This window comes from Rutilus rutilus (genome assembly GCF_951802725.1).
Source record: "Rutilus rutilus genome assembly, chromosome: 6".
NCBI classification, from domain to species: domain Eukaryota; kingdom Metazoa; phylum Chordata; class Actinopteri; order Cypriniformes; family Leuciscidae; genus Rutilus; species Rutilus rutilus.
The window spans coordinates 7,770,932-7,798,347 of record NC_140214.1 but is presented as its reverse complement, the minus strand read 5'-3'; the positions used below and the strand labels follow the sequence as shown (position 1 = coordinate 7,798,347).

General features: G+C 38.0%; 3 protein-coding genes across 4 annotated transcripts; 2 read left to right on the top strand and 1 right to left on the bottom strand.

Annotated features, from left to right (window-relative positions):
- The first annotated feature begins 781 nt into the window (after positions 1–781).
- Positions 782–3,866, top strand: scg2b (secretogranin II b). The gene is made up of 2 exons (XM_084412375.1): positions 782–873; positions 1,503–3,866. Exon 2 carries the CDS (start codon positions 1,508–1,510, stop codon positions 3,275–3,277), a length of 1,770 nt encoding a protein of 589 aa, XP_084268501.1. The 5' UTR covers positions 782–873; positions 1,503–1,507; the 3' UTR covers positions 3,278–3,866.
- A 317-nt stretch (positions 3,867–4,183) lies between these two features.
- ap1s3b (adaptor related protein complex 1 subunit sigma 3b) lies at positions 4,184–13,890 on the bottom strand. 2 transcript variants are annotated; one of them, XM_084412376.1, is made up of 5 exons: positions 13,773–13,890; positions 8,599–8,777; positions 6,454–6,562; positions 5,454–5,591; positions 4,184–4,772 (listed from the first exon to the last, which is right to left on the bottom strand). In XM_084412376.1, the coding sequence occupies exons 1-5, from the start codon at positions 13,773–13,775 to the stop codon at positions 4,737–4,739; spliced, it is 465 nt and encodes a 154-aa protein (XP_084268502.1). In that variant the 5' UTR covers positions 13,776–13,890; the 3' UTR covers positions 4,184–4,736. The 2 variants fall into 2 exon arrangements, with proteins under 2 accessions (XP_084268502.1, XP_084268503.1); XM_084412377.1 differs by lacking the exon at positions 13,773–13,890 and adding an exon at positions 13,453–13,645.
- Positions 13,891–14,630: 740 nt separating this feature from the next.
- Positions 14,631–23,878, top strand: dhrs12lb (dehydrogenase/reductase (SDR family) member 12-like b). Its single transcript, XM_084412455.1, has 10 exons — positions 14,631–14,710; positions 15,296–15,429; positions 16,372–16,454; positions 16,969–17,064; positions 17,208–17,289; positions 19,857–19,918; positions 21,250–21,354; positions 21,957–22,047; positions 22,835–22,972; positions 23,069–23,878. The coding sequence occupies exons 1-10, from the start codon at positions 14,655–14,657 to the stop codon at positions 23,185–23,187; spliced, it is 966 nt and encodes a 321-aa protein (XP_084268581.1). The 5' UTR covers positions 14,631–14,654; the 3' UTR covers positions 23,188–23,878.
- Positions 23,879–27,416: the final 3,538 nt, after the last annotated feature.

Here is a 27,416-nt window from a genome sequence, read left to right as displayed (position 1 = left end):
AATAGGGTGTTTATTTTTAAGATTACAGAACAATACACGGCTGTCTAAGCATGCCAAAAATAACAAACTCTTTTCTTTACTTTTTGTACTTGGAAACTGCAGCTAAAAATACTTCAAATAATGTGCCTTGGGGGGCGACAAAGCTTTCTCCGCAGAGACTTCTGTCTGTGTTCCAGGAAAAGTGATCGATCAACCACAGATGAGTGTCATCTTGGCACTAATGTCACTAGGGCACCTAATTCAGCCGCTGACGGGCCCCCATCTGACGGATGCTCTGGACTGTATGTGTCTAGGGACAGTGAGAGAGATCCACAACCGACAGCTGTATATTTATCAGAGGCCTTCCTCTCCCCAATGAGTCCCACGGTGTGCGTATGCGTGTGTGTGACTCATCGCCTTACGATTTAACTCTGTGACGCCTGTGTGTACAGAAAGACAATGAAGAAACCATTTTTTACATTGCACGCCTATGCCTAATATCATTCCTACTCAATTAAACTAATAAGATGAAAATAAAAAGTCACTGATGTATATCTACAACAGAAATGTTTCATTTTGCAATTTCATTTAGGCTACCATAGTTTGTGTTTTTTCACCATTGTAAAAAATAATCAAATAAGAGTAAAATAATAATATGCCTTAAAACTGTTAATGGGCTTCGGATTTTTTTTCTGCAGTTTTGTGTGAATGGTTACCGTCGGTACGGATGCATGCACAGCCTCGGTATTGCGTGTGCATCGGTGACGCATTGATCAGGTGACGCCTCATATAGCGCGAGGAGCTGTCCGGTGCTGAAACACAACCGAAGCGCATTGAGAACACGGAGGACATGCTGTTCACGCTCATTCACATTCTCTGAGCTCTACACAAAAGGTACGACGGCTCATTTTAATTTTTGCAATCACGAAATGATGCTGTGTGAAGATAGTTAACGTATGATTAATCTGCTTTGAGAGGGTTAATAAGAAGTATTGCCTTTTTTCTTTTCTTTTCTTTACGGCTTTGCTTGATTAGATACTATCACTCATCATCAGCATCTCTCATCTCGAGCTTATCGGCTCGATTTCGTCGCGCAGAGATCAGTGAAATATATTCCATCTCTTTTTTTCTTTTTTCTTTTTTAAATCGAGATTAGCTCTTAGAATGTGTTCTTGAAAAATATCAATAGATCTGTTCTTAAAGAATCGTATAGCCACAAGTGAAAGGTTACCTTGACAACAGGCGGTGACTCATCCAGTGCTGTTGTCTTTTAAAAACATGTTGTGTTCTGACTGAGCTCATTGCTGCTCTGGCGCTTGGAGCGTCTCTTCTGCTCGGTCTTGGAAACAATTTTGGGTTGTAAAAAAAACTCAAAGTAGTTTCTCCGCATAGGTAGTTAAACTTAAACAGAATTTTACATTTCAAGATTTTAGTTACATTGCATGCATTGTTTTTAAACCAAGATTGCAACATAAATAAAAAGATCGCATGGGGTAACTAGTTTTATGCTTGTTTATCCCTAGGTGGTATGATGATGTCACTACCGAAACTGTCCGTCAGAGGGGTGGTGGTCCTGCTCGCTACCCTCCTCCAAACACTAACCGTGCAGGGCGCCTCAGTGCGCCACCATCGCCTGCGAGGCGGAGACCAGGGTGGCTTCCTCGCACCCAGCTCTGATATGATCAAAGCCCTGGAGTACATCGAAAGCTTGAAGCAGAGAGCCGATGGACCAGAGAGCCCTACCGGAGACTATGACGAGGTGGACAAATTCCGATTTCTAGTGCAGCTCGCCTCCCTGCAGGACGAGAACGCGCCGACGCGTGAGGATGCCACCCATTGGCCTGAAAACAAGGTGCCACAGTGGGTTCGATCTTTGCTGCAGATGCTGGAACAGACTGGAGAGAGCCCGGAAAGCCAGCCAGCGCCTGGAAGTGAGCGCCGTCTTCACAAGAGCAGGCGCCCATTGGCAGACACAGAGAGCCCTGTTGGAGACTACGCGGGCTTTGTGAAGCCGCACAAGAAGTACCCGTTGATGTTTGAGGATGAGGAGAACCACAGGGATAACAAGCGGGCTACTGAGGATTTGGATGAGCAGTACACTCCTCAGAGCCTCGCCAACATGCGCTCTATATTCGAAGAGCTTGGTAAACTGACTGCCGCGCAGAACCAGAAGCGAGAGAACCAGGATGACGAAGACGGCGAAGACGATGATGACCTCTACAGGGTTAGGAGCCTGGCGTACGAGGACGTGACTGGAGGGGAGGAATGGGTGCCATTAGAGGAGCAGCTCGAGACGGAGGAAGTAGTAAAAGGAAGCCATGAAGAATATGAACGAGGGCTAGGAGACAACGGCGAGCAGGGCGAGGTCATTGAAAGACGAGCTAGTCCCACAGAAGAGGACGATGAGAACCCAGACGATGACACAAAACTCGTGGATTACTACCTGTTGAAGGTCTTGGAGATGACTGACCAAGCACAAAAACGGGACCTGATGGAAGGACGGAGGCGGCTACAATCCCGGCCCTCTCTAATGGACCCTAGGGCAATTAAACAACTTCTGTCTGCCATTTCAATGAAGCTCCAGGTGCCTCCAGAGGACCTGGTTGGAATGCTCTTCATGGAGGAAACCAGAAAACAACAACAACGCCTTCCTGAGAACCAGCTGGCTAGGAAGCCCAGCCAACCTCGGTACAAGAGCCGGGTCATCAAGTATTACAACGGTCGACAGCCTGAAGTCACAGTGAGCGATATCCCTCATGATGTCAAAACTGAGGATATCCTGAAAGTGCTTGGGTTAGGGAATCTGGCCAACAAGAATGCTAAATATTCTTTGCTGAAGCAAAGGCCCTACAAAACAGCCATGGCAAAGTACTTCAACCCAAGCGGAAGACGGGGAGGCCTGTTCCTGTCCGAGTTAAACAAAGCTCCAAGCAAAAGAAAAGATGATTACGATGATGATGCAGTGGATGAGGACGAAGAGTCAACCTTCCTCGCAGCCAAACTCTTGACTGAGTACCCCGATACCAGCTCGAGCGATCGCAAGAGAGCTATTGATTCCACCGTGAATGGACAGTTGCCTTATGACATGTATGAAGAGGCCATGAAAGATTTCTTTGATCAGGTTGATAACGGGAAAAGCACGCTCACCAAAAGAGACACCCAAGGGAAAGAGGAGGCCGAGGTGCCCCAAAAGCCACCCACTCAAGATTCAGTACAGGAGACCGTAGACCAAACCCCACCAGTGTCTGGAACAGAAGAGGGTAAAGAGTATCATGGGAAAATGGTTGCAGGAATGTGAAGAGCCTGAGCGTGCATTATTTCCCCCCCCCCCCCCCCGCTCCTATTCTGACAAGTCCCGCCCCTTGACCTTTTAACTCTTTGATATGGTTGCCATGGCTACCTGAACGACTTCTGAACTGTCCAAATTGCAAACTGCTTGTAAGAAGCACCTACTAGCCAATCCTGCCACTGAAGGGACTTGTACGAGTATGAACGGGGGGAGGGGGGGACGGTGACCTGTGGGACGACATGCCTATTTCTCCTCAAAAGATAAAAAAAAAAAAAAAAAAAAAAAAAGGTAAACAGTTTAAAGTGCTTTAGTTTTCATGGAATTCTATATGATGTAAATACATATATGGTATATCAATATGCGGGAGTTCAAATGTATTTTGTCGTTTATGAATTGGTGGTCCTCGAAATGTTTTCTTGTTCCTTTTGTTGGTATCAAGAGAATGTTCCTGTAGTCGTAGGACTCCGCTTGCTGCAATCTTTACATGCCATTTCATTATCAAACCAATAAAGATGGATGTGATTCCCATTTATAAATCATTTTGTACGTGTTCCAAAGTGTGAGAAGAGAAACATGAATAAAGCATTACCGTATTATTTTTCCTCTCGCTGTATTGTGCTGCCTTATTACAGTTATGCATGATTCAACACAAAAACACTTCAAACTTAAGAAACATGACGCCTGTCTGTGCCGAGCTGGATTATGAAAAAGAAGAAAAATAAATATGAATGGCATATTAATATTCACATTTTGATATCACGAAAAAGCCAGGACCTAAAATAGTGGCAAGTTTAGTCTCACAATAAGAGACATTAATAGAAAAACAAATCCACTGCAGTGCACAAAAATGGCTGGAAGGATTTTAGAAAGCACCTGATGCATTTCATTAAAGAAAACTGAGGCAAACACTTGACTGAGACTGAATCATATCACAAAGACAATTTTAATAAGACAATATCAACAAAGTGTGCTCACAAAGCAGCGTTAATATTCCTCAAAAGGTTTTTTTTTCTTTCTTTTTTCTTGTGCTAAATGTCTCCTGAGACATGCAACATGTTCAATAACATGAAAAGGCACTTAACTAAGCTTTAAGGTTATTGCAAATATATGATTATTATATAAAAAATCATTTTGGTATAAAAGTTGAAATTTAGTGCATCATCTTTGAAATTCTGTATTACATTTATCTAGAAGTTGACAAAATTTTTTTTAAATTAAATTCAAAAATACCACATGAACCCTGATTCAGTTATATTAAACTTGAGTGGAATAGAGAAGGATGTTTATACCAGCACTGAAGAAGAAAAAAAAAGAAAAAAAAAACAATAAATAAAAACATTCTTATGCAGCCCTCATGAATAAAGTCTGTAACTTGCAATGAAAAATTGTGCCCTGAGTGAAGGACACAACCTACACTGCGGAGGCATTTTTCTTTCCCTTTTGTCACCTCGCATCACGTCTGCTGCTGTCAGAAGGCTGGTTTGCTCATGTATTCTTCCATCGTCTGAAGAGAAGAAAACAGGCACATAACTGATTACCATAATGTGAAGTGACATTTTCAGCTTCCCTTGCCGCACAGAGGTTAACTCTCCTTCAGATGTATGGACCCTGCTTATTAGAATGATATATGGACGACAAATGAATGGCTATATGGGTTTTAAAGGAACAGTTCACTCAAACATTAAAATTCTGTCTTCATTTATTCACCCTCATTTCATTTATACCCCCTATGCCATATTCCTATAAGAGTAAATAATTACATTTTCATTTTTGGGTGAACTATTCTTTTAATGTGGTCTGGTTTATTTGAGGCATGCTGGAAAACTGGAGTTTAGTAGCGCTGCTCTGTAAAACCACACTATCGCACTGACATCCGTTTCACTCTCTCTCTCTTGTTGTCAAATCAATAATGTTTTATGAAGGTGATGGCTAAAGTAGAACTCTATAAGTGGGCAGCACCTTTAAAACAGCCGTAGGTTCTCCAATCTGAAATGTTTGGCTCAGAAACGATGATTGAGATTGTATTGCCCTATGTCCTACCTAACATTAATTAATGCAGTTAATTATGTTAAGGAATTTTGCACAAGTTTATCCTTTTTCAATACCATTGAACAAAGGAATCTTCATTTTTAGCTTCATTTTTCAAAGGAATTAAACTGAATGCAGATAACATTTAGTGTCTCACCTCTTGCAGCATATCTGATGCCTCTACAGACTTCGCAATAGACTGTTTAGACGTCTCCTGGATCTCTCCGCCCATCAGAAACTCATCCAGGATGAAATAAGCCTTCTCAAAGTTAAATATAATGTCCAGCTCACACACCTGCAAGATAATATTTCACAGACAGAAATTGGTAAAACAAATAAATAAATAAGAGAGTAAAGAATAAAATTCTGTGTTCAGTGAGGTCTATGCAAAAATAAATGAATAAAAGAAGTCTCTTATGCTCACCAAGGATACATTTATTTGATAAAAAATACAGTAAAAACAGTAATATTGCGAAATATTACAAATAAAAAAAACTTTTCCATTTGAATGTATTTTAAAAGTTTTTAGAGTCACATGATCCTTCAGAAATCATTCTAATGTGCTGATATGCTGCTTAGGTAACATTTCTTATTATTATCAATGCTGAAAACAGGATTTTTTGATGAATAGAAAGTTCAATGAACAGCATTTATTATCTTTTGTAACATTATAAATGTATTCACTGTCACTTTTGATCAATTTAATGCATCCTTGATAAATAAAAGTAATTTCTCTCTTACAACAAATATTTGAATGGTATCATTGTTTCCACAAAAACTGTAACATTGATAAAAATGAGAAATGTTTCTTGAACAGCAAATCCGCATATTAGAATGATTTCTGAAGTGGCACTAAACACAGGAGTTATGATGGTGAAAGTTTAGCTTTGCCATCACAGGAATTTTTACATTTATTAAAATAGAAAACAAGATTTTTAAATTGTAATAATATTTCACATTATTACTGTTTTTTTATCAAATAAATGCAGCCTTGGTGAGCATGAGAGGCTTCTTTCAAAAACATTTTTTTTTAAATTAATGTTTCCAAACTTTTGACAGGTACTAGTACTATATACTGTATATTGTACCGTGTCATTTATCAAGTATATCAAATATTTGCTCTAGAGATGAGAAATAAAGAAACCGGATATATTTACATTGCCAAAGTATTTGTCGAGTAGCTCCACATAACGGTGCAGGATCTCTAAAGCCAGAAGCTCATTATCCTGATTCTCCAAACCACAGCAGAAATACAGACTGGCATACCTAGAAACAAGTGGAAAAACACATATAGACGAACGTTTATTTATACTTATACGAAGGGCACACCCAACCATGATCTGACACAACATGGACAGCAGCAGTTGCTTTTAGAGTTCATTTGAAAATAGTGCACACTATCCTCACAATTGCCACCTACAGTCCCAGTAATACGAGTGCTGGCATAGCAAACCTCCATATTTATAAAGGTCAACCTGGGAAAACAACAGGAATGAACAGAGAAACAGGTTAAAAAAGGTGTGAAATACTGATCTGAACCAGACGAGTGTGAGTAACAGGCTCTCAGGAACAAGTGTGAAGACTCGCTCTCAGAAACACGACAGTTTCAGTGCCTGACAGAAGGATTTGATGCAGCATAAAAATCTGGGCTGTGACCAAGAATATAGCCAGGTTCTGAAGCATTCAAGTCTAGAAGCAAACTTAAACATATTGTCTCAAAAATACTTCTTCAATGTTTTTCTTCACATCTTATATTCAGCAAATACCGTTTTAAGACATTTTCTACTATATAGGGTTGACTATGGTTCTTTATAAGTTACACATACATTCAGGAATGTAACACTCACTTTTTATGATCAAACCATCAGTGAAATGGATTGTAAATTACATTTTATGGTGACCATAATGTTCAGAGGTGGCATTAAACATTTTCTCGTACAGCTGTTTAATTTTAAGGGCGCTTTATTCAATACAGATTGTTCCAAAGCAGCTTTACAATGATAACAGGAAAATAAGTTCATTTTACAACAGCTCTAAAAGGAAAGATTTTTATTATAATATATAACTGAATTAAAGCAAAACACTACAATTTCCAAGTTTGAGTATATATGTCCACTTTCAGACACTTTCATCATGAATCAGGGCTTGACATTAACGACCTCCAACCTGCCAAATGCGGTTGGATTTTAGCAGTGACATGTGATGCAGTTACTCCTACTATCCACTTTGGCGAAATACATTTTATACATAATATATACATTTTTCAATTGCAGTCTTATAAAAAAAGCATCAGCAATATTAAACTACGTGCAACGTAGTGTTGTCAAAAATATTGATTTTTCGAAAACATATCGATACTAAAATATCTGAAATACTTCCAATACTGATTTAAAGGTTTTTAGTGGCACAAGATCCTTCAGAAATCATTCTAATATGCTCATTTGCTGCTTAGGTAACATTTCTTATTATTATCAATGCTGAAATGCTCTTTTTTTCGCTGCTTATTGCGCTTAAACAGTCAAATACACACAAAATAATGTCAAAACACCGGTCTTGGCGAGTATTCATGTAAACACAGTTATGTTTTCAGAGAGCGTAAACAGTTGAGAAAGAAAACACATCTGTAACAGAATGATGGATCCGTGTGTCAGATCTTAAAGTGACAGCAGCCTAATATACCTGCTGCCAAATTATGAGATAATATAAAAAAAATATATAAGGCAGTTTTTCCCCATGGTGTCGAAGTCAAAATTGTGGCCAGTGAAAATGCTAAGTGGCTATTAACTTTGGAAAACCACTAGCCACAGTGGCTGGTGAGCAAAACAGATAATGTCAAGCCCTGGTTGTGTGGGGTAATAGGAGGCCATTGTGTAGGAAGCAGACACTAGTTTTCACTGGAAAACAAGGAGGACTTAGATAGTGGCATGTCATCAGTTAATGACATCAGTAGTAGCAAGAGAACCAGACTGAACTGGTTTAAAAACTATAACACAGGATGGGGTAACAAACCCTATTAGAAAATGTTGAAAGCGTAGAAAACGTTGCATGTGGTATTTTAATTAGACCACATAAGACTAGGAGTCTGCTTTGCAAGAATTTAGTTTTCTGCTCACACCTATTTATGACTAATGACCAAACATGAGAGCCTAGCAGCTGGGGGTTTAATTAATGCTGAATCTAAAGCCACCGTCATTTTGTTTGAAGCCAGCATGTTCTCTTACAATACACATGCGAGGAACACGTGTTTGTTCCGAAATGTATTCCAACGAGACATTGGCCTTCGGCCTGGGTTAAATGCTCACCTCTTATAGACAATCTTCAGGTCCTTCCAGTGCATGAAGTTGCATGTGCGTGGTTTCCGTGCCAACACCATAGTGGTCATGTCCTTCACAATCTTCTTCCTCTCTCTCTCCGGCAGGGGCAGGAACCATTTCTGCAGACGTAACTTCCCCTGACGACTGAACAGCAACAGGAAATGCATCTGTTGGGAAACCATCCAATTAAAATGCATATTCTGCTAATGACGGTTTCATTCTTTCTTCATTTGGAAAGGGTCTGGCATAGTGGTTAATGACACAGGTTGGTTGCACAAAGGTTGTAGGTTCAAACCCCAGAGGTTAATGAGTTACTAACACTGAGCCTTTGAGCACACCCATGAGAAAGCCTGCAGTAAAAAATACAAAGTCACTCTGGATAAGTGCCATTGCTAAATTATGCATGAATAATCCTTTACTTTTCATTTTTAAATTAATGTTTTTTTGTATTGGTCTGTATTAAATATACAATTAATACATCACAGACACCTGCAACTGTTTTAATGCGTTCAAAAGTGCATTTTAAATAAAAATCTTTATGCAGGGGTTTACTGCAGATGCTGCTGGGAAGCAGATGGTGAGAGAAATTCTGCAACACTGCAGGTGAACAAAGGGCTTTCACACCAAAGACAAAAATATTCAAGCGGGAGGACTTTATTCTGTGCCTACTTTGTAAAATCATAGTGAATATTATAAAGTGCACCTGTTTCCTTAGTCTTTACATGCCATCAGCCACTTTCTCACATGAACAACGCCATAAAATTGTCCAAGATCAACTTTTCACGTATGCACCAAAACTCTGCTGACAATTACATTTGACCAGCTGTGCTGGAAATACAGCAGGACCCTTAAAGAAATCTTTTACACCAATCTGTCAACTAATTTCATCATCGTCTTGGATTGAGAGAAGCTTTTTAATTTCAGCATCTGTCCAATTTGACGACTTCTTTCACAGTTTTTCAGGAGTTCTTGCACCAGTTTCTTCAGATTGGCTTAAAGTATTTGACAACAGAGTTCATGCTTCAAAGCTTACTAAACTTTTACATGCTCAATCGGTGAAATAAAACCTTTTTGGCAGTGTTACAACTTTGAGTCGCGTTGAAAAATAGGGCTGATGAAACGCATTTGTCATTTCCAAATATTTTTCTCTCAAAAGTGCGAAAATAATCTTTATTTTAGCTAGCCTAGCGCACACATGCATGTTGAGTTGTGGTGCTCATGCGAGAGAAGCGGGTTCACATCTGGCCTGCATTTTGTTCTGATCACATTTTCATAATTTCCTGTCCCCTGTCCTTCTGTGTTTGTAACAACAGTTGAAAAAAAGCACGCAGATCCGATTTCACTCAGAAACCACGAAATACAGAGAAAGAGACAAACTGCATCTCAGACAGAGAACTATGGCTAACCTTTCCCCGTCACACAAACCAAATCGATGCACGACTCAATATCCATAAAACAAAGAGCCACTGTCAACCACAGGATTGACTTCGATGTGAATCTTTTCCACACAAGAACTAATCAGCTCAATGCAACGATACTGAGAACAAAATCTCAGGGAACGCATCCTAATTTCACCTCCCCCTCCTCTCACTTTTGCACAGAAATCTGGCAACGCTTGAAAAAGCCTCGTCTACTCACACAGACAAACGTCACGACTGGGCAGAGAATATGTGAGTCTCTCATTGTGATTCACACAAACCTGCAATAAGCTGCTATTTTCACTGACTTCTCAGGTCACAAGCCACACCGACAGCTATGAACAGAAACTATTACAAAGAAACCTGAGTCACACTTCTGAAACAAGATTAAAAAACAAAAACTAGAACTGGGGTGTTCACTTTTATTGCTGGAAAAGGGTAATTCACAAGAAAACTTCACAGAAATGAGTAATGACGTGCAATAAAGCAGCATGCAATACAAAGACCTTCATAAGAATTGGGCAACTAATAAATAGTTCTTTAGATGAGAGCTGTGCAACAGCCATTAAATATATATATATATATACACAACAAAAGATGCACAATATAAAACACTGTCATTGAACCTTTGATTTGCAGTGTGACTAATGAACTGAAAGCACTTTACAAGTTAAATAAAACTAGTAGATCTAAGTGAAAAAACTTTTTAACAAGAAAAAAACCTTGGGTGGGACTAGATATTGTCCATTGGGAATTGATCGGATCAATGTGGTTAGCTATTGCTGTGATGTCATGTGAGTGACAGGCTGTCCCGCCCTCACGCCAGTGAACACATCATCAGAGAAAAGAAGATGTGTCGCTGCAAGAGGGAGGATAAGTTACTTTGATAAAAGAGGGCACACAAATTAAAAAACATAATCAAGGATAAATAATTTATAATACTGCAATATTCCATAAAAAAATAGGAATTTTCCATTTTGATTTCATGGTGACTTTAAATTGTTTTCATGACTGCCAAAAGTTAAAAAATGTCAACTCAAAATTAGATTAAAAGTGCAAATTATTGTTTTTATTTCCAAGATGTTGATTGGATGCCAATTGCTCAATTAAACATAACATTATGAGGTCATATGACAACAATACTGTTCTAAATATTTATTGATTGTTGCATAGCATAACTGTTACAAAAGCAGCAACTACACAGTATAACTATCCCATTACACTTGAATTACAGGTACAATTCTCCTGGAGCAAGCTGGGGTTATGTATATTAATATTATTGATCTGACTGCATCTGAAACTATTGGATGAGAACAAAACTGTTACAGAATTGAATTAAATCAACGCTGAACTGACTCAAAGTGAATAACGGTACTATTATGGTCTTCTGTGGAGCTGCTTAAAGCTCAATTTAACTCATTTCAAAATTGATGAACACAGTTATTGATCTGAATTGAACCAACATTGAACTGAAAAATGTCTTTTCTAGACCTGCTTTACAGCCGAACTGAATTATGTTTGCATCTCTGAATTATTATTTTCCTGTTCATCCCTCTAAAGCTGTTTTGAAACAATCTGTATTGTATAAAGGGCTATATAAATAAAGGTGACGAGACGTAAGTGTAAAAACGTAATGATGGTGACTCAGTCAATGCTCATGCCCCGTGGGGCTCGGACCATCAAGAAGCAACCGATTAATGAATCTGATGCTGCAAGCAACTCAGTTTGCTCTCAAACACATATGCAAACAGATGCAGAAACACCAGGTGGGGAAACTGAACCGTCAGCTGCTTCATTGTTACGACAGAAGCATGCTGGCAAAGAGTATATTTGCTTCCTAAGAAAATCCAGACGAGGGACGAAAGATGAAAACACAAGGAAAAAACAAGGAAACAGAAGTATGCACTGCGTCTGGTCTACTATTGTGCTCCGGAGGAAAACGATTCTCTGAAGCCTTTCTTTATCATGGCACACCCATCACACGACAACAGGAAAAGAAATGAGATAGGAAATAGCGTGCTACAGCTATTAAGTTACACACATCTTTATTACTACATTCCTCACACACACACACACTCCTCTCTCACACTCTCCCACACACAAAGTTTCGCTGGGGGAAGGTTTGAAAGAAGCTCTGAGCTTCCTCTTGAGTTCCTGCTTTGATTTCAGTTCTCTGATGCTCTGATTTCATTTTCCTTCTATTGTTGGGAGTCAACGCAGCTGCGAGCGGCTACGGCACACAGGAGAACGTGCTCACAAACACACTCGCTGTGGTTTAAATGAGATTCTGCAGTGTGTTGTTATCTCTTCGAAATTAAAAGGGCCACTTCTGCATCACTTGTAATTACTCTGAAGTATACAGACAGTATAAGATAATGCATTGTCATTATATTGAGCTGTGTTGTATTAATCTGGTGAGCTTTTGCAAACACTTACCAGAATTAAACAAAAATAAACTGAAAGCTAAAATAAGCTAAAAACTTAAATTATATATTTTAATAATGTATTTGTATGTTTAACACTTTTTTGTTATTATAAATATATATTTTTTATTTTTTATTTAACAGGGACCATACAGTCAAACACAGTAACAATACAAAGCCTGTAACTGATGCGCAGCATATAGAGTTTATAGCTAATGCTAATTTTCAACTCCTGTCCCTGGTTGGGCATTTCTAAGTACATTATAAAACAGATACATCCAAATAAAAAACATTCATAATTCTTCAAACACACACACATAATATATATGTAAGAGAGAGAAAGAGAAAGCTTTCTTTTTTTATGTATTGATATAAAACCAGCAATAAAAAAGTACATGACATTAATAAATAATGGCCTGTTTTCACAGAGAGGGCTTTGACTAAGCCAGGATTAGGCCTTAGTTTAATTAGGACAATTAAGTAGCTTTTATAAACATGCCTTAGAAAAAAAAAACCTTACAGGTGTGCATCTTGAGAGAGAAAAATGGCACTGACATATTAAGATATGCCAGTACAAGTTGCTTTGAGTTAAAACAGCTCAAACATGCATTTTAGTCTGGGACTAGGCTTCAGCCTTGCCTGTGAAGCTGGGGGTATATATTTTTGTTTTTATATTATTATTACTCAATATTTAATAATAACAAATACTATTAAATTAGTAATATAATATTGTAAATAATTGGTTTGTAAAGTACTCTTCGCTCAGTCTTCTCCATTCTTGCAAACATTAACCAGAAAATTGACTTTACAGAGGAACAGAAAGTCCCTCAGCAGAAGTCAAACACACAGTGGCCCTATTTGAACAACAGATAATAGGGTTTACCTGGCCGCCAAGTCACTTAAACCAGGACTTTGCATACAAGTTATCTAGATACAAAATCTTCCTACGAGTGTCAAGAGACAAACGTTCAATATCAAGGGAAACAAACCAGCCAACCAACCGGTTTATCCAGACAGATGAGGTGACATCACAGAAACGACACTATTAAGTCCTACGACATTTAAATGACATCCGATTCATTTGTTTAAACTTTACATAAAACAGCTTTAGGTGAATTTCAGCAGCTCGAAATGACTATGTTTTATTTAGTCAGTAATAAAAGCAGCATGAAGAACGGAAGTATTAAAGTCCGCAGGTGCACTCGCGTATACGTCCGGACAGGTGCACGAGCACAACCTGTGGAAGAAATGACCCGTCACCCAACATATGGGATCCTAAATTGAGCTTTTAGGCGAGTGAAAAAAGTACTGTCTAACTTACCATCTTGAAGTAAGAAATAAAGAAGGCGTGTCGAAATCCACTAAATTCCAACTCACTTCCCGGCTGGTCAGGGCCGGAATCATCTCTGCCCTTCCCAAACTGTGAGGCGAGTGAAGCTGCGCATGCGCAGATGCGTAGCTGAGCTCACGGCTCTGTTTTCGCTTCCACTATCTGAGCTCTGATTGGTCGAAGCACTGCACCTGGCTTGAAAAGGGGCGGGGAAATATATTTTTCTCTACGCCTTGTGTAAATGCAGCCTTGACATTATGAATAAAGATATGACATGAATTACTATGTTGTTAAATAAACCACTTAAAAACGCAAACAAGGATTAAAGAATTAAACTATAGTAATATAAATAACTGTATAAAATATATTAAATAATAAAGTATTGTTTGTTATTTTCATCAATATTATTATATTTTCATCCCTTAGGGACTCAAGAATTATCATAAAATTATACTTTATTTTTCCATTAAGTGTTGTAAGTACTTAAAAAATCACTTTGAAATTAGTTTTATGTAGATTGACAAATGACATTTTTTGGGGGGAAATTATTATTTTGAGATGTTAAAGATGTTGGGAATTAAAAACAAACTTACAGTTACAAACTTACATTTGTTCCAAAGTTTTTGCAAGTTACAGTGAGTCTTGGAGGGGGTTTTGGGGTCATTTTGAAGATAATTTGTGTGCATAAAGGCTAAAAAATGGAAACCCCATACTATAGGCCTACCAAAACTGATTTGCATGACCCTATTGGTGTGTAATTGATTATCTATAACCTGACACTAGAGGGAGCCCTCTGGAACTACAGTAGTCACATGAAACTGTCAGCTGTCATATCACTTCAGTCCAGTCCAGTTTAGAGGAAACAACAGTGCAATGTCTCTCTACAGGAATATAGTGTGGTTTATCAAAGGAATGAGGGAGTATACAAGGTAAAGTTTTTTTTTATTTTATTTTTTTATCATTTCTGAATTCTTCAGTTTATTGTATTGTTGTGATCCCTGGGTTGCTTTCTTGCTGATAACTTTTGAGTCTCTGAAAGTTTGTTGCACTGTTTTTAATTGGAATAAGATGTTTTTTTGTGAATATGAACATTTCAGAATTTTACACAAAATTATTCTGGCCTGTGTATACATTTAGTTACTGCTACAAAACACAGCTTTAAACTGTGTCCTGACAAGCTAAATGTTGTTAGATGGCGTGGTTTCTTTGCACAAATGTTGTTTTTGTAGTTTCCTAAGTCATCTCCTCTGACATGCATTCATCCAAGCCCTCAGTTTAAGGTCAGTCATCATTGCATCACAATGGGCCCTATTGAGCCCCCTGCCGTTCTCTCTCTAATGCCCTGTCATCCCACACAGAAGCTCCTTTGGCCCCTGATCTTAGGAGCACTGTCTCAGATGACCAGAGGTCACATAACAATTCAAGAATTGTGTTGACACTTATAGAGATAATAGCACAGCGTTTCATTTTGGTCATGTTTCTGATTTGCTTCACTTGTTTGATGTCGTCAGCAGGTCTGGGTTTGAGAATGCTTCTAAGGGCTTTGTAGAAAAGGACCTGGATGTGTCTATGGTGGGGCGTTCCTTCATGATCACTGGAGCCAACAGTGGAATAGGGAAGGCGACAGCCATGGCCATAGCAAAAAAAGGTTCATTTTACAGTTATATTAACACACTTTTTAGGTCACAGTATTATGTTTCCAACCACTAATTTATTGTGGAGGTACTATAGTACAAAGATGGCAGCAGATGGTACCATGATGCTTTGATACTGTAAATATCATATTGAGTGATTACCGTTGTTATATACATGTTACATATAGCCTACATGTTGGGGCTATATGTATATACATACCAGTAAAGACCAATATTTCAAAGAAATGCTGTTGTTTTAAACTTTCTGTTCATCAAATAACTATATATTATAAAAATATAATGAAGCAGCACAACTGTTTTCAATGTTGATAATAATAAATGTTATATATATATATATATATATATATATATATATATATATATATTATAAATATCTTTATTGTCATCTTTACCAAATAAAAGTTTTAAAAAATCTTACTGACCCAAAACTTTTTAACTTTTCATAAGATTAATAAATATATAACAAAATAATACAATATCTAAATATATTTATTACAGTACACTGTTAAGTAATCTTCTTTACATAGTTTACCCATTGCCAAGTTGAGCCATTTGCATTCCTGTGGCTTTCTGTCATGTGTGAGAAAGAAAAATAATAACAACTGCATTTTTACATTTTCAGAAGGATATGTGAGTGATGCTGCCCATGCAAAACTCATTGTTATAGTACTAGGGTGTTGTATGGCTGCTAAAGTGTTCTACATTTATGCATTTGCAATTGTTCTGAGTGCATTTTAATGTGTTGCAATCATGGTTGCAATGCATTTGCAAGGGTGTTGTTCAGAACTTGCTTGATGGAATTGCTAGGTGGTTGCTAGAAATGCATAGAAAAATACTGTAAATCAGACCAGAGCCATTTAACATTGAAAAATATGGTACCTTCATTCATTCCTTCATTCATTTTGTAATTCGTAATTGTTTTTTTCCTATCCAAGGTGGCACTGTCCATATTGTCTGCAGAAACAAAGAGCGAGCTGAGAAAGCCAGAGAAGAAATCATCTCAGCAAGTGGAAATACTGTGAGTGTCATTAAAGGAATAGTTCACCCAAAAATGAAAATGTTATCATTTACTCACCCTCAAGTTGTTCCAAACCTGTATGAGTTTCTTTCTTCTGCTGAACACAAAAGGAGATATTTTGAATTTGAAGAATGTCAGTAACCAGACAGTTGACGGTAGCCATTGTAGCCATAGTATTTTTTTTTTCCTATACTATGGCAGTCAATGTCTATTGTCTGGTTACCAACATTCTTCAAAATATCTTCTTTGAGGGTGAGTAAATGATGACAACAGTCCATTTTTGGGTGAACTATCCCTTTAATAACTGCGGATGATGCATCAGTGTTTAACTTTGAACAAAAAAAAAAAAAAAAAAGATCAGTGTTTTATTATATATATAACCTTTATTTAAACAGGAAAAGTCCCATTGAGACACAGTCTCTTTTACAAGGGAGTCCTGTGAATTATAAGATACTATTTATAATAATGTATTGATTTTGAATGATTTGTATTGTTTCTTGTGCATCTACCGTAGGAGGTTTACGTCCACGTGTTGGACCTCTCTGAGACGAGAAAGGTGTGGGAGTTCGCAGAGGTCTTTAAGAAGGAGCACTCGTCTCTCAATGTTTTGGTATGAGTGTTAGAGAGCTCCTTTTGGAGATTCCCATCATACCTCAGTATATTAAAGAAAATACAGCATTCCGCTGAAGGTTACAGGTGCAGGGCAGATGAAGAAACATCCTCTCCTCTGTCTCCCACACTAACCCCCATCAGATCAATAATGCCGGATGTATGGTGAACCAGAGGGAAATGAACTCCGACGGACTGGAGAAAAACTTTGCGACCAATACTCTTGGTAAGAGTCAGACACGATGCTCTGTTGCATTGCGTATCAATTGTTAAAAAAAATTTTTTTAAGTCTCTTATGCTGACCAAGGCTGCATTTTTTTGTATAAAAAAATACAGTTAAAACGACACACGACTTGTGGACAAAAATATATATCGTGGCCACAAAAATTAAGAATTCCCTTGTTTTAGTAAATCGCGGCCACGTTGAACTAATCATTTCGATTTAACTAAAACAAAGTAACAAATTAGTACAACATGGTCACGCTTTAGTAAATTGAGGGAAATAACTAGATGTACCGCATGGCGGTACAAAATATGACCGCCGCTCAGGCCTGCACTGGCTTTCCACAAAAATAAATGACGTGGAGCAATTTGGCTGTATTGCGTGTTTATGTATATACCTAAAAAAAGTAGTAGTATGTGCATGTCTGTGTTGTGTGTGTTTGTGTATGCGCATGTGTGTTTGTGTGTGTGTGTGTCTGTGCATGTGGATTTGTATGTGTGTGTATGGGTGTGTGTCTGTGCGTGTGGATGTCAGTGTGTGTGCATGCTTGCGTTTGTTTGTATTCCTGCATGTGTGTGTGTGACAGTATCATCCTAAACCAGCAACCCTTCGCTCAACAGCACCATCTACAGGCCGATGAGTGTACAGTCACTAAATGTGCACATAAATGAATTTATTTTATACCCCCCCATGGATGAAATTCTACGAAACTTAGCATACCCCCAGAGGATGTCAAGTTAATCATACACATGAAATATGGTGCAGTTCTGAACATCTCCACTGAAGATAGGGGCAATTAAAGCAGAATAATATTGCATTTTCATTTTTTATGGGAGGGGCGCAAATCACAAATGAGTGATTATGGGCTAGGTTGATGTGGGCCCTTAAGACCAACATACCATAAAAATTTCTTCATCCTCGGTTCCACGGTTCAAGTAGTTATTTAGGAAAAACTGCATTTTTTGGGTTTGGGGGGGCCCAGCGCGGGGGGGGGGGAGTGGCCCCCGGGGACCAAACGAAATTTTTCCGTAAAAGTCTAGTGGGGCTACATGCCCACCAAATTTCATGTTCCCCGGTGTTTCGGTGTCCCTGGTATCGTTGACGGAAAATTCAGTAGATTGACGGGGAAAAAAAACTAAAAAACTTTGACAATCGATTATGGGCTAGGTTGATGTGGGCCCTTAAGACCAACATACTTTGCAAATTTCTTCATCCTCGGTGCCACGGTTCAGGTAGTTATTTAGGAAAAACTGCATTTTTGGGGTTTGGGGGGGCCCAGCGCGGGGGGGGAGTGGCCCCCGGGGACCAAACGAAATTTTTCCGTAAAAGTCTAGTGGGGCTACATGCCCACCAAATTTCATGTTCCCCGGTGTTTCGGTGTCCCTGGTATCGTTGACGGAAAATTCAGTAGATTGACAAAAAAAAAAAAAAAAAAACCTTTGACAATCCCTATATGACCGCTTTCGCTAGCTACACTAGCGGCGGTCATAATTATTATATCCTGCTCACTATTTACTTGAAAATAGTGAATGAACAGTACATGCTGATGCTGATGTATTAGTAAGTCGTGGGAACGAATTGTTAATTTGTGGTCATGATACTGTACATATATTTTTTTTCCTGCATGTCATGTCAACAGTAATATTGTGAAACATTATTATGACCGTCATATAGGGATTGTCAAAGGTTTTTTTGGGGGGTTTTCAATCTACTGAATTTTCCGTCAACGATACCAGGCACACCGAAACACCGGGGAACATGAAATTTGGTGGGCATGTAGCCCCACTAGACTTTTACGGAAAAATTTCGTTTGGTCCCCGGGGGCCACTCCCCCCCCCCCGCGCTGGGCCCCCCCAAACCCAAAAAATGCAGTTTTTCCTAAATAACTACTTGAACCGTGGAACCGAGGATGAAGAAATTTTTATGGTATGTTGGTCTTAAGGGCCCACATCAACCTAGCCCATAATCACTCATTTGTGATTTGCGCCCCTCCCATAAAAAATGAAAATGCAATATTATTCTGCTTTAATCGCCCCTATCTTCAGTGGAGATGTTCAGAACTGCACCATATTTCATGTGTATGATTAACTTGACATCCTCTGGGGGTATGCTAAGTTTCGTAGAATTTCATCCATGGGGGGGTATAAAATAAATTCATTTATGTGCACATTTAGTGACTGTACACTCATCGGCCTGTAGATGGTGCTGTTGAGCGAAGGGTTGCTGGTTTAGGATGATACTGGAAATCATTCTAATTTGCTGCTCAGAAAACATTCCTTATTATTATCAATGTTGAAAACATTGTGCTGCTTAATATCTTTGTGGAAGCCATGATACGTTTTTTTTTTTTTTTTTTGATTATTTGATGAATGGAAAGTTGAAAAGAATAGCATGTAACATTAAAAATGTCTTTACTGTCACTTTTTATCAATTTATTCCTGAATGAAATCTGACCCCCAAATTTTGAATGGTAGTATATAATATTCTTTTGTGGAAAATATATTCTGTTTTAGATTAGAATATATGTTGCATGTAGTATTTCATAAAAAAAAATTTTTTGTCCTCTGCAGGTGTTTATATTCTCACTAAATGTCTGATCCCATTGCTGGAGAAGAGCAGGGACCCCCGAGTTGTGAGTGAAAAACAACACCGATCTTAAAAATGACTGCATTTAGAGTGCATTAACGCCTGCCCACTTTTTCAGCATTTGAAAGCAAAAAAGTATTTGAAAATCAGACAAAAATACAAAACTACAAGACTGTGTGCTTAACTACTTAAGTGAGGGAAAGAACTACAATCCCATGAAGCATTGCGAACAGGATAGGGAGAAATATAAAACTATGCATTGAAAAATGTTGATTTTATGTATATCCTTATAAAATCATGTGCTCATGGACTGATATCATTTGTATATAGGGGTGAATTCAGGTTGTATTGGGACACTTTTTCCAAGTCTTCTCAATGGCAAAAAGTGTCCTAATCACCCTGAATTGACCATAGCCTATATATAAACAATATGTGTTAAGTTTATTGCAAAATATGCATATATATTGAAATATTGAAACATTTTAGGGATGCACCGATATGAAAATTTTAATTCCGATATATTGGCCGATAAATCTAAATCCAAATTTGTATATACTTTTTGAGAGCCTGATTACAAAAACAAAAGTTTCACCATTAAAAGTCATGTCCCAAAACACAATTATAATGTTCTCATTATATAATTTTATGTAGCCGATATCACAGCACATAACTGTATTTTCCTTATTTGAAGTGATTCCAATCATATTTCAAGCAATTTAAAGCCATCATGGTGAACAGTGCGAATCTGAAGAGTCTCAGCTGAAGGAAATATTACAATATTTATCGGCTTTAATATATCGGACACATTTTCTTATCAGGCCGATAACGATAACATTAAACATTAGCATATATCGGCCGATACCGATATGGTGGCCGATATATCGTGCATCCCTAAAATATTTTGAGTGTAGGGAAACCGACTTGATTTTGTCATTCGCAGTGCTTTATGGAAGTGGGCGGGACTAAAGAGATTTTTTGACACATTTTGCTTGGTTTGACTCTGATTGCTTTAATTTTCTGTATAGCATCATGGGTAATGTAGTTTTTCACCACAAATTCCGCTGTTAAACACGGTTATTTTAAAAACTAAGCTGAAATAATTCCGGCTGGCAGCTTCAACAGAAGCAAATGCTATCGATTAACAACCTAGCTCACAGTAGGGCTGTCTTTTAAAGCTTCATAAATTATCGTTAAAAATCTATTTCCCTATGGAGAAACTGAGTTTTTACTTCTGGAACCAGATGATACCTATGAACCTATGATAGATGTGTTTATATTTTCATAACAGGAATGTGCAGATCCACAGAGGTTCCTGCTTCTCTCTCTTGATGTGCCATGTTTGGTATGAATGTGTCATGATATTGAAAATGTCTGTAGATAACAGTGTCATCGGGAGGGATGCTGGTACAGAAACTGAACGCAGACGATCTGCAGACAGAGAGAGCTCAGTTTGATGCTACCATGGTATACGCACAGAACAAGGTATTTAGAGAATTTTGCCTCTTCATTTTTTTGGTTTGTTTTATTAGCGAATCATTGTTATTTTTATTACTCATACTTATATATTTGCATTTATCCATTTTAATATAGTTTAATGGGTTTAATACACCATTCAAAACAAAGCTAATTCTATGTTTTTTGGCCACTAGCAGGGTGGTAATACTATTCTTTTTGAAGGACTGTGGTATATAAATATGGTAATCAGACAGTACAATGTAATACATCAAAGTATTAGCCTACCATCTGAGACTGAACCATGGGAGTTTTTTCAGTCAAGTGTTGGCAGACATTTTCTTATGATATTAATTTACAAGGATAACATGTAAAAAAGATTAGTGATTAAATAATTTTATTCATGAAAAGGAACTCAAAGTCATGAACAGTTTCTATTAAACTGAGACGAGCGGGGTTACCTTTCTCTCAGCTGTTGCCAAGCAACAGGTGACACAAAGTGCCTGCAGTGGAGTCTCCATTAAACAATATCTGATGCAGTAATGATGATGACCTTTTACTAAACACTCGTTATGTGCACCTGTCTCTCTCTCTCTCTCTCTCTCTGTGTGTGTACATGTGTGTGTCCACAGAGGCAGCAGGTAGTGATGACAGAGGTCTGGGCAAAAGCAAATCCCAAAATTAATTTCTCTGTGATGCACCCTGGGTGGGCCGACACACCAGGTATTGTTGATTTTATAAGTCAACAAGCAAAATATGCTTGTTTTAATTGGCTAATTTCATTTGGCACCGTTGTTATGCTAGTTTGGCATGATGATTTTGTTTACTTACAATTTTAAGTAAATTTTTTTTTGTCCCCAATATTGATTTGTAGCCTCTCAGTTGTAAAAGAGCAACTCCACATATGTTTTTAGTGTATATTATTTATACTAGGCCTACATGGCTGTTGAATGCTTTAATCTGATCGGTTGACTAACGTTCTTAAACGTTCGGCTAAAGTAGTTCCAGACGGGTCTTGACCGCATTACAGGTCCATATCACTTCGCCAAATGATTTCAGTTATTTCAAAGGTCTTAACAGCCTAGACCAGGAAAAATAACCAAAACCCACAACGACATTGACCAAGCAAATAAATATAGTAAATAGGATAAAAACGACAAATTATTTCCATGTTCCCCCCCCACACAAAATTACGTTTTATTATATACGGAAAGCACATCTCTTTCTCCCGCGCTCTCTCACTTTTTTATTTAAACATTAACATAAACTAACATTAAAAAAAGTTGAATAAATACTGTAAAAAAAAAAAGTTTAATGTTACATAATAGGTTAAATCATTTATAAAAGTATAAATGAAATTGCATAATCCCCCATTCAGTAACATTGGCTGTTAATTATGCTAACATAAGTATATATACGCTGCATAAACGTTTCAGTTAACTAATACTTTTTTTTACAAGCTTGTCTGTCCAGCTCATCACTTGTAATCTCTGGCTCTGGTTGTGCTCAGCGGTTGCCACGGCGATGCCTCAGTTCCATCAGATGATGCGTGATCGTCTGCGTTCAGCGGAACAGGGAGCCGACACGGTCATCTGGCTCGCGGTGTCCCGCGCCACCACTGCATTTCCCAGCGGCCTTTTCTTCCAAGGTGTGCATGTTGGTTAAAAATGATCACATTTGCTTTCATGTGTCTAGATTTGTCCAATAGCACTCAGAAAACATCATCACAGGTTGTTTGTTTCAGATCGACAGTCGGTTTCGGCCCACTTGCCCCTCGCGTGGACGCACAGCTCTCGACTGGAGGTCAAAGTGTTCATGCGCCGGTTGGAGACTTTGGCGATGGCTGTAAAACCCTCAGAGTGAGAATTTAAACAATGTGTTAGAGATTATACGTGTCAGATAACTGAGATGTTCTCAAACAACACTAATGCTATGTGGAACTTATAACCATGATATGAAATCTGAAGCTTTTTCTCTGTAAAACTAACTCTAGAATGATCATACAGACACTAAAGTAAGCCTAAAGACACGTGATATAGTTCTGCGTAATATAGGGTATTTAATGCTGTAAGATGAAATAATAGAAAAATCGAATTTGTTGAAATGGAACAGTTTATCGAACCTTTAGACAAAATTGTTTTTGTTGAGTACCATATTTGATACATCAGACTTTTATGGCTCATGTAGTATGATATATGACAATATGGAGCTCATACACAAGGAGGAAACAAAAAAAACCTCAATTTAATTCAGAGGCTCAAACTGAGAAAAAATATGCATTAATTTATATGGCCAGAAATATGAAGTACTGATAGCTTGTAAATCATCGAGATCTTTACAGTACATTATAGCAGACTACTTGCATAAAATGTATCTGTTGTCACGCTATATCTCGCAATAATATTTAAATTCTTAGTTTTATGATCAAAGCTCTGTAGTTTTTATTGTAGGGAGGCAAAACATATAATGCAATGCAATATAATGTTGATTGAGAGATGTACAAAAAAACATTCCTCAAAAGCCTGATCATATTTGATACATTTCAACATGATGTAAAAAAAAAAAGAAAAAAAAAAGATGTATGGATAATCGAGTAAACCTATGTTGCTTCATCCTTTGTTCATCTAGAAATATTACTAATAATATAAAAGTTTCTTATGTTTACTTAATATGATTTCACAGCAATAAGACACATGTACAATGATCTGAAGGGGGACGGAATAGAATTATACTAAAAGGCCTTTTGCACGACAGAATGCATGTTGTAGATTGTGTTCAACAGGTTTATCAGCAAAGTTTTTGACCATGCTAATAATTTATAGGCTTTAGAAATGAGATACAGAAGGCTTTATAGGGTTAACATGAAACTAAAGGAGTGTGGGATATGATTTTATCCATCCACAACTGATTGGACTGTAAAAAGCGGTCTCCATTAAAGGGATAGTTCACCCAAAAATGAAAATTTTCTGTTAATTTACCCTCAGGCCATCCAAGATGTAGTTGACTTTTTTTTCATCAGTTGAACTTCAGTCAAGAAGATTTCTAGCTGAAACCGTGGTACTTTGTGATTTATATAATGCAAGTCAATGGTTACCGTCACTTTAAGAGTCAAGGAGTCAAAACAAAATCAATACCTGTGGCTCCTGACGATTCTTTGAGGTCTTATGAAGCGAATCGATCGGTCTGTGCAAGAAACTGAACATTATTTACAACATTATTACTTGCCTGGGCAAACGGGCATGAGCGTTCATGGAAATCTGGAGTGCGAGCTTCCTGTCGCATTATGGCATATGCGCAGGAGCTCAAACGTTGGGAATCTGTGAAAAAAGTCAATCTTCCCGATTGAGATCGCACAAGAGGTTGCGGCATCCAGCCCAGACAGCAACATATAGTGTCGGCCCAGATCCGGCCAACATCTGGTACACTGGTACACAGATGTGGGCCGGATCTGGGCCGACACTATGTTGCTGTCTGGGAAGATAAGCACAAGTACCACTGATGAAAAATACCACACACACACGTCTTCCCTCTCTGTTGTAAACAAACACCGCGTCAGCTCACGTGCGAGTTTGATCCAGCACATACGTCATCATGTGACAGGAAGCTTGCGCTCCAGATTGACGTGAACCGTTTACCGAGGCTGTGGATTACAGGTAATAATGTTGTAAATAATGTTCGGTTTCTTGCACAGACCGATCGTTTCGCTTCATAAGACCTCACTGAATCGTCAGGAGCCACAGGTATTCATTTTGTTTTGCCTGTATACGTTTTTTACTCTTAAAGTGACGGAAACCATTGACTTGCATTATATAAATCAGCAAGGGCAACGGTTTCAGCTAAAAAATCTTCTTTACTGTTCAACTTAAGAAAAAAAGTCACCTACATCTCGGATGGCCCTGAGGGTGAGTAAATTGACAGAAAATCTTCATTTTTGGGTAAACTATCCCTTTAAGGCCCCCATTGTCTCTGTCTGAATCAAAGTGGTTTTGTTGGCGTCAAAGGAAAATCATTTTGTCTTAAGAATAACATGCATCAATGAATTATGCACAATAAAATCAGGAACATTTCAAAGCAAATATTATATTTAGCCTTAAGTTTGGCCACAACACACTGATTTAAACCCCATCTGGATGAGAAAACTTAAATGGTGCTTAGAAAGTATGCAGCCTGTGTCATTTCCCGTCCCTTTCCTTTGTCTCCTCCAATACTTTCCACTGCACTATCCCATAAAGGCAAAAATCTCATAAATAATAAAACGAAAATAAGTGGGCTCTTGGCCTTGTCAGTCATTGTCATGCTGAAAACATCCTGATGTGACATAACCTCCAGATACACTTTAGTTATGTAAAAATGAAATTAGCACAACATAACTAACAAGCTGCTCATAAAAAAACTGTGTTAAATTGATAATAAACAGCATCCATCTGCATCATCATTTCTCCGTGAGTATGTTTCTCCCAGTGGTCGCTGTGACAGGATGAAACGAATGTAAATCCTTAATTTCCTGTGCTGGTAAATGATTCATCACACTCACTGTATGACGCATATGATGCTCTCACATCACCAAACATCAAAACACATGATCATCTTACTACTGGGCCAAACGAGCACTGAAAGAGACACGCACCATTGTCTTCTCTCAGATCATCTGACTGCTGCAGTAAGAGTGTTTTAGTAATTAACAACAGACGTTTGCTGGATTGTGTTGTCAGAAAGGGTATGTGTGTCAAATGGCCGGTTTCACAGACGAGGTTTAAGCTAGTCCCAGACTAAAATGCATGTTTGAGCTGTTTTACCTGAAAGTAACTTTAAGTACCTTAAAATATATCAGTACCATTGTTTTGTCTCAAGATGCACACCAGTAATGTTTTTTTTCTAAGGCAAGTTTGTAAAATCTGCTTAAATGTCGCAATTGAATTTAGGCCTAATCCTGGCTTAGTCTAAGCCTTGTCTGTGAAACCAGGCTTACGAGTGATAAGCCATTTTTTCAATTAAGATGATTTTTAGCAGATGTATGAAGTGTCCAAGCGGAGTATGAAAACACAGTAAAAACAGTAATATTGTGGAATATTGTTAGAATTTAAAAGAACTGTTTTAAAATGTAATGTAATCCTGTGATCAAAGCTGAATTTTCAGCATCATTACTCCAGATTTCAGTGTCACATGATTCTTCAGAAATCATTCTAATAATATGCTAATTTGCAGCTCAAGAAACATTTCTTGTTATCAATGATGAAAACAGCTTGGTTATAAGCCAGGTATTTATATATTTTGCTGTAGTGTGTCGGTAGGAAATATCAGTTTACATTTCCAAACATCCATTTTGCCATTAATTGTAATAATCCATTGAGATTTTTCCACGCACAAGGAATCTGAAAACAGCCGGTGCTCCGATCTCACCATCATCGAGTCTGTCTGGGATTCCATGAAGAAACAGACAAAACTGAGACAGACTAAATCCAGAAGAACTGCAGCAACTTCTCCAAGATGCTTGAAGAAACCTTCATGGAAAGCTACAGTACTGTGAAACGTTTTAGGCACTTGTGTAAAAATGCAGTAGTGAGGATGCTTTTAAAAATAATGTCATAAAGCGATTCTATTAACTAAATCAAATCAAAATTTGGTGTGACCACTCTTTGCATTTAAACCAGCTTTTGTCCTGGTATGCTCACACATAGTTTTTCAGGTAGATTTGCAGGAAGGTTTCTTCAAGCGTCTTGGAGACATTGCCACAGTTCTTCTGGATTTAGTCTGTCTCAGTTTTTTCTGTTTCTTCATGTAATCCCAGACAGACTCGATGATGGTGAGATCAGATCTCCGTGTGGAGCACCGGCTGTTGTCAGACTCCTTGCACATACAAAAATCCCTCTGGATTATTATCATAAATGGCAAAATTAATGATTGGGGAACTGATATTTCCTACTGACACACTACAGCAAAATATATAAATAACTGGCTTAAAATCAAAGACTTTTGGACAATACCGGTATATATATATATATATATATATATATATATATACACACACACACACACACACATTCACTCACTCAATATTTATATAATAGTTAAGTCAGCCTGGGTGATATTCA

Coding starts and splice junctions, on each gene's coding strand:
- ap1s3b (XM_084412376.1), bottom strand. Junction 5,592..6,453: donor TCGACAAATACTTTGGCAAT/GTAAATATATCC, acceptor ATTATCTTGCAG/GTGTGTGAGCTGGACATTAT. Junction 4,773..5,453: donor CATCAGATATGCTGCAAGAG/GTGAGACACTAA, acceptor TCTTCTCTTCAG/ACGATGGAAGAATACATGAG.
- scg2b (XM_084412375.1), top strand. CDS start 1,508: ATGATGATGTCACTACCGAAACTGTCCGTCAGAGGGGTGGTGGTCCTG.
- dhrs12lb (XM_084412455.1), top strand. CDS start 14,655: ATGTCTCTCTACAGGAATATAGTGTGGTTTATCAAAGGAATGAGGGAG. Junction 21,355..21,956: donor TGGTATACGCACAGAACAAG/GTATTTAGAGAA, acceptor GTGTGTCCACAG/AGGCAGCAGGTAGTGATGAC. Junction 22,048..22,834: donor TGGGTGGGCCGACACACCAG/GTATTGTTGATT, acceptor GGTTGTGCTCAG/CGGTTGCCACGGCGATGCCT.